The following is a 7,500-nucleotide window of genomic DNA, read 5'->3' as shown; positions in this document are numbered from 1 at the left end:
CACTGGGGGGCTGCAGGCCACACGTTGGAACCACCAGAGGGACTATTCAAGCACAAAGCAGCATTGTTTCTACGTGCTTCTGTTTCTTAAACAGATTTATTTATTCATATATGGGGTGGTGGGGTGGCTGTAGCTCAGGTCGGTGGTTCGATCCCAGGCTGCCTCCTGGCTGCTTACCAAATATCCTTGGGCAAGATACTAACCCTGTGTTTGCCTACTGGTGGTGGTGGTCAGAGGGCCCGGTGGCACCAGTGTCTGGCAGCCTCGCCTCTGTCAGTGCGCCCCAGGGTGGCTGTGGCTACAATGTAGCTGCCATCACCAGTGTGTGAATGGGTGAATGACTGAATGTAGTGTGAAGCGCTTTGGGGTCCTATGGACTAGAAACGCGCTATACAAATGCAGGCCATTTACCATATAAGTGTTTTACTGTTTCTGTAGAGGACTTTGATCAGCTGTTAGTTTGAGAGCTGCTGCTAGAAGCAGAGGAAGACGTGAGCGGTGGAGGAGCTCAGCGCTGGCAGTAATCTGCTGAGCGAGCAGGTCGATGATCCGGCCGCAGCAGGAGGCGCTGATCTTTTAAGCCTCTTCCAGGTTTCAGGTCTGTCTGCTTATGTAAGCGCAGCAGCGGGGAGGACGTCAGGAGCGCTCGCAGGACGGAACGCGTCAAACGCCACAAGCCTCGTCAGAGCAGATCTGTTCTGCGTGACGGGACGTTCCAGGCTGATAAATCGGCTCTGGAGGACGGAATACTGCCGATGACTTAAAGTTTAAATGAACGGCGCACATACTGCAGTTCCTCTGATGTGCAGCAGAGGCAGCAGTGAGTCAGTCCCCATAAACATGTTTGCAGCCTGATGCACAATAATTTGAAGTTTGCATTATTATGTTTTTTTGTGTCCCTTCATCAGGAGATCATGTGACAGCTGCAGGGAGTCACGTGATCTGAAAGTGTGTTTGCAGATATATATTTTAAATCTGACTTTTGATAAAATGACATCGCTCCGGTTGCCAAGCTGCTCACAGCGTAGAAACGACAAAAGCAAGAGAAGCTGATTATTTGACGACATCTCATCATCTAATTAGCGGCGGCGGGACTGGGGTTTCAATGAAGACAAAGAGGAGCACGCTCAGTGCATGTTTGGACAAATTAATATGCGGCCTGGCTTCCTGTTTTTCTTTTTTTTAAAAATTGGATCCATAATGCAGCAGCGGCCGGGCCTTGAAGTGTTAATGAAGAGTATTCTGGGATGTTGGAGTGGGGCCGGCGGCTCCATTCATCTCCAGGTGATCACAAAAGGATGCCTGAGCAGCGGTTCCCGGGCGAGCCGGCCCAGGATCGGCCACTCGGCCCGTCCTGCAGCGCAGGGCGGCGTGATGCTGCTCTCAGATCAGATTTATCTCCTGGGTTATTTTAAAGCAGCGGCAGCAGCAGCTTAGTGCCTCCCTCCTCGCTCTGCCTGTCAGTGCGTCTCTCCTCTTCATCCCTGCAGGACCGCCTGATGCCTCCTCTCAGGTTGTATCGAACTGAACTCGCCTGTCGCCGTCTGCTCTTTCTCTTTAGCTTCTCGTGTTTTTGTGGCTGTGAAGAAGCTGGTTTAGTTGTGTGTTAAGCTGCTGGACCACCTCAGCTGTGTGTGGCGTTAAATCAGTGGCAGATTGCACTCGTTAGGCTCCTGTTTGCTCCAGCAGGTGTTTTTACTGCTCTGCTCTCAGGTGTATCTGCTGTTTGTCTGCTAACCGGTGCTGTACCTTCACACCAAAGTGCCCGACAGCTGAGAGCCCGGGCTGAACACTCGTTTTTTTCCACCGTAGGATCTCTGTGATGTCACAGAGAGAGGATATTCTTAAACGTGCATGTTGTGACGTAACAGGATGGATTTCTATTTAAAGCTTTGCAGGAAGGATTGGCCAAAGTTGAAAAAGTGCGCCAGAAACAGGAAACGGTCTTCGTTTCCATGGTTTCACTAATGCTCAAAGAAAACGGCGAGCATTTGAAAACAAGTTGGCGTCTTCCAGGAAAACTACGGGAACCTCTTTGTGACCCCCAGCAGCCACTGACTGACCAATCAGGGCCCAGATGGGCTCTTACTCCCCTGAGCCCGCAGCATCATGTCTAACGTGGACTGTGGTCACACGACTGCAAAACCTGACCCGACCTCTGACCTCTGCAAAGTCACGATCCTCATCTTCTCAGAGACTCGCCCCCTGCTGGACAGTGGAGCGAATGTTCGCAGGACCAAGTCACCTGCGGGACCTCACCTGTGGCGGCGACATGTGATTACTGGTGTTCGCTCGGCGACAGACGAGGCTGCTCGCTCTGTGGTTATTCTCAGTTTTGCACACGCAGAGCAAACCGGCCCCACACAGGCACAGGTTTCCATTTATAGCACAGAGATTAAACTTTATTTATAAAACCTTTATTGAGATTAAACGGTTCAGATTACATCACTGAGACGTGTGCTCACGAGCAATCACAGCAACAGCTTCAAAGTGGCCCTTTCCATCCTCGGACGAGCAGAGCAGCTCTGCTTTGTTTTATGCAGCCTTTCAGGTCGACCCTGTCCCCCTTTCTTGTGATTGGCTGCCCCTCTCTGTGACATCATCGAGATGCAACAGTAGAAAGAAACTGGAAAAAAAGAGTGTTCAGAAAAACCAGCATGGCAACAAACAAATACCAACACAAAGCCCGATGTCAGGATGTGTCCTTCCATCTTTGATATACAGTTTGTGTTGGTTATGACACGCCTCCACGGGACGTTTGACACAGACGAGCAGCTGATGCGCGACACGTGGAGGCTCCAACCTCAGCTTCTTATCGTGCGTCAGGTTTTGGTTACTGGAAGCTGCTTTCTGTTTCTGTTGCCATTGACTGACAGCAGCAGACAGACTCTATTTATAGAAACACCTCCTCACTTACCTGTTACCTGTCTGAGCGGTCAGGTGACCCGGTCGGCAGTTACACAGGTAACGTGACACCGAGGCAGCAACAGGTGATCAAATACTCCAGTACGAGCTCCAACACGCGAGGGGAGACGTGGACGCGGTTACTTCAGGCTCTGCTGCAGACGGAGGGTCTCCCTGAGCGGCTGATAAAACACGTCTGCACAGCGCGTGCGTCAGAATCAGTACAAGAAACCAGTCTCCTCATTTCTATCCTCGGGCAGAACGTGACCCGGTGATGGAAACACCCTCAGGGACCAATCAGAGATAAGCCCCACCTTCATCTGAGGCTACACACCTTCTTTACCGTCTTGTGCCATGCAGCATGCAGAGCCACGCTGCACGTGTTTCAGTGACGGAGGTCTTTAAAGTCAGAGTATGGGGAGGCATAAAACTCTGCCCCCTGGTGGTGAGTGTAAAGTTTGCACAGGGTAATTACAGAAAGGAGAAAGGACGAACTGGCATGAACATTTTTATACTTTAAACCTTTTTCTGCCCTGAGGAAGCTAAAACAGCGCCCCCTGGTGGCTGTGCACCACTTAGACCACCTAAAGAAACCGTTTAAACCTGTGATTTCTCGCCATGCACAGGTGTCATGAAGCCTGAGCATCAGGCTGTGAACATGTTAGACATGGCAGTCTGTGGAGGCTGACTCACTGCTGCCTCTGCTGGACATCAGAGGACCTGCAACTTCCTGTTGTAGTGTGGCTCCTCCTCCTGATTTTAAAAGCGTGGCTTTTTAAAACCATGTAGAAAGTAAAACCTGAACGTCTGCTCTCTGCAGTAAAAGCACCGTCTGCTGACAGCGATGTCAGCGTCACGTCTAATTACCGCACTATTTGTTTACAGGGCGAGAAGCCAGCAGGTAGTCGTGGCGGTAATTACTGCTGTTGTGTGTGTCACAGCGGCGATGACAGGTCCCTGTTGTCGTGCCGCTCCCTGTGGTGAAAAGCCCACACTCCCTCTCTGCCTCGTTTATAATTCATGCTGCTCTGGTCCTGGCGGGTCAGGCCGGGGGGGGTAACCCGAGCTCATCTCACACAGCCGGCACCGGGCGGTCCCATCAGAGGCCGGCGTGTGGTGTGACGCAAAACGAGGCCTAGTTTTGATTTCGATGCGTTCCGGTAAGTCAGAGCGGCGTGACCGCACGGCCCGTGAAAGCCTGCGGAGCCACTAAATGGTGCTGGGGGCAGGAAATCTGCCTCACCTGTGCACTTCCTGCTGTCACAGCAGCGTTTGTGATGAGGAGCCGGGTGGTTTCAGAAATGTTACTGATCCTTTGACAGAGAACACACAGGCCTGACATCCTGAACACACACAAGTGCTGCTGTGCGTGTGGGCGGTCCTGGTTCTGCTCGCCAACGTGGGTCGTGATCCAGGACCGCCATCAGCAGCTGAGCGAGGGGCTGGTCAGAGAGGAGGTGTTGTTGTTGCAGATTTTATGGATTTTAGTGCGTCCTCTTCCTGTTTATCTGTTCTTGCTGTGTCTACGTCAGTGTGACCCTCTCCAGCAGCTCATCGTCCTCTGTTCTCATCATCACCGGTGAGGAAACGCAGCCCCCTGATTTCTCTGGGCTTATTTTTCCCACCTGGACTGCAGATATCGAGGCAGATAGTTTACAGATTTGAAATAAGATGATAAAAGTGGAAATTCAGCTTGGCAGGCAATTTATTTCTAAGCACTTTCAGAAAACTCCCAGCTGCCGTACACCTGACATGACAAACAGTAAGCACAAACAATCAAATCAGCACATTAGATTAAATTAAAGCAGGAAAGTCAGAGTCACACTGGGTCAAAAGCCAAGGAATAAAAATGGGTTTTAATTAGGGCTGCCACGATTAGTCGACTATCAGAATCGTCGACGACTGATTTAATAGTCGACGCGTCGTTTGAAGCTTTGTAAGATCACAAAAGACGCAGGAATAAGTAGCAGGATTTAAGAGTGTAATAACGGACTGAAACAGAAGATGGCAGCACTGCATGTACAAGGATGCCAGCTGCCGTTAAACACCAAAGAAGAAGAAGCTGTGTCCCAGAATTCATAGCGCAGCCCAGCTCAGTTTCCAACAATGGCGGTAGCTAGTTAGTTTTAATATTACTCTTATTATTCTTTCTGGGTCACAAAATAAACGTTTAACATATTTTCAGGCGAGAATGTAGCTGTGTAAACCTCAAATATCTGCTCAGTTTATCAGGACACCGCATATTTTCAAAAGCGCTCCGACGTTTTCGGAGACGTCTGTTACCCACTAGCTCGATAGCGAGCCGGGGGCTAGGCTAACTAGAGCCGTGAGAACACCGGACTCCCAGCAAATCTTTTTCAAACCCACCGCCGTCTTTCGCTACTCAGGTTAAACATGATATATGAGTCACTTAGATAACTTAAAATGTTATTGTTTGGCTTTCTTTAGTATTTTATTTGTTCCTGAGTAAATCGGTTTGTCTGAGATTAAAGTTATAGTTTTTACACAGCTGAATAAACATCAAGCAGACAGCTGATCATCAGAAGTGTGAGATGCTGGAGAATTTACTCCGGTGTCCTGTTATATTTTAGATAGCAAGGAGTTTATTAAACTTCACTGAAACAATCTGCAGATTTCATTAAAATGTAATAAACTATCATCTTGTCTTTATTTTTAGTTAGCACCTTAAACACTTAAAGCTGTAAGCTAATGAGAGTTATATAAGAGCAGATGCTGCTGGTGCAATAAGCTGTAGGTCCAATGGATGATGATCTGACTAGTCGACTATCAAAATAATCGTTTGTGGCAGCCCTAGTTTTAATGCATGCTTTAATAAATGGACAATGGAGGGACCTCTCTGATGTGCAGGGGCAGGTTAGCAGCTCGTCAGCTGACCTGAGAAACATGGGGGGGCAGTAAGGATGAAGGTGGGGGCAAGACCTTTTAAGCCTTTAAAAACAAACTCTAAGATATGCAGGCAGCCAGTAGAGTGAAGCCAGGATGGGAGTTATGTGCAGTCGTGCAGCAGCAGACAAGAGAGTATTACAGTAATCCAAACGAGATGAAGTAAAAGCATGGAGTACTGTTTCGAAATGCAGTCTGGATAAAATAGGTCTTACCTTTGCTGAGCGCCTTAAATGCTAAAAACTGGACTTGACAGAGCCCTAATTTGCAGGTCCAATTTAAAATCAGTCCACCTTAAAACCAAAGTTAGTTTCAACAAGTTTAAAATACTCTGCCAGGGGTCCCAAATCAAAAGAGGAGGGATCACAACCAAAAAACGACCAAAAACAATCACCTCTGTTTTGCTTGAATCAGCATAACAGTGGAAGGTTGTTCCATGCCTTCTAAGGACGGCTGCCAAAGGCTGTAAATACAATGAAAAAGTCAGAGGCCCTAGAAATGAGCCCTGTGGGACCCCAAACTGAAGATGCTGTGGTCTACATGGTCACATGTGATTGGTCAGTAGACTGGAAAGCTTCCAGAAAATCAGCGCCTGAGTTTTCATGTGCAGATGGATATTTGTGTGAATGTCATTCATAGCCGGATGGTCCAGCAGCCGGTCTGTGCAAAGGCTTCAGGCACTGTGGCGGCTTCTAAACCACTGAACACTGGCAGGAGGCCTCAGACTCGTCCTGCAGCAGAAGCCCAAAACAGCCACACTCAGGTCGGTCGGAGTTCGATCCCCGGCTCCTGCAACACCCAACCAAAAACACTGATGAAAGTGGGAGGAAACCGTCCATCGGTCCTCAATGTTTGAACAGGAGAAAGAAAAATCGGTCAGGATCGTCATCAACCCGGTGTTATCATAACACATCGGAACCAAGAAGATGATCACAGAAGATTCATCGGGTGAAACTTAGCCTGTTGGCTCATTAACGAGGCCGTTCCAACAGATCAGGTGAAATGTCGTTTGTGTAGGAAACATTTCAGTCGCTGCAACGCTCATCGCTGACAACCCGCCTCAGGCCTGACATGTCTGCCGCCAAACCGAAAAGCTTTCAGCAGGAAAACTTTATTAGCAAATATATAAAAGTCATGCGGCTAAAACGTAACCTGCCTGACCTGTGACCTGTGAGGGGTTATCGGGGTTCGCCGCGCGTTACCTGAGGACGCCGCGCAACGTTTGAACGTGAGCTCGTTCTCAGAAAGCATCGACTGGTGCCAGCTCATCATGTTCCAGATCAAGATGCAGAAAACACAACCACAGCTCCGACCGAGAAATACGACACGCTGCAGTCACCCAGAGAAGACGGTGCTGGAGTGGCCACGCCCTCGGATGTTGGCCTCTCCACCCAGAGGTCTGGATGCTGCATGTGATGAAGATGAAGCTAGCCTCCTGCCCGATGAGTCTGAGCTCCACTTTGACTTTATTTGGTAAAAAACGACTCGTCTTTATTTTCCGTCACTTCCTGAAGCGTTTGCACGACCCTGCAGGCAAAGCAGCGCCTTTCCTCTCATAGTCCACACCGCTCTGCGCTTCATGCTAACTGCTCTTTACGTCCAACAGCCACCAAGAAGCCTCTCAGACGTCGGCCTCACTGCAGTGTCCATAATGGACACTTTTTTTCGCCGTCACTTTAAGAGGAAGGATGC

General features: G+C 49.1%; 2 protein-coding genes across 2 annotated transcripts in view; both read left to right on the top strand.

Moving 5' to 3' along the window:
* Positions 1-7,500, top strand: part of LOC308392401 (diacylglycerol kinase zeta-like) — a 38,630-nt gene that overhangs the window by 10,448 nt on the left and 20,682 nt on the right. The window lies entirely within an intron of this gene.
* The window catches only part of LOC308392402 (uncharacterized protein), a 9,121-nt gene continuing 1,720 nt past the window's right edge, over positions 100-7,500 (top strand). Inside the window, exon 1 of the mRNA XM_080875430.1 lies at positions 100-7,500. This exon is cut by the window's right edge and continues 1,720 nt beyond it. Coding sequence (XP_080731556.1) covers positions 7,388-7,500 — 113 coding nt within the window. The 5' untranslated portion in view covers positions 100-7,387.

Source organism: Rhamphochromis sp. 'chilingali' (genome assembly GCF_963969265.1).
Source record: "Rhamphochromis sp. 'chilingali' genome assembly, chromosome: 2".
Classification (NCBI taxonomy): domain Eukaryota; kingdom Metazoa; phylum Chordata; class Actinopteri; order Cichliformes; family Cichlidae; genus Rhamphochromis; species Rhamphochromis sp. 'chilingali'.
This window is presented reverse-complemented; position numbering and strand designations above follow the sequence as displayed.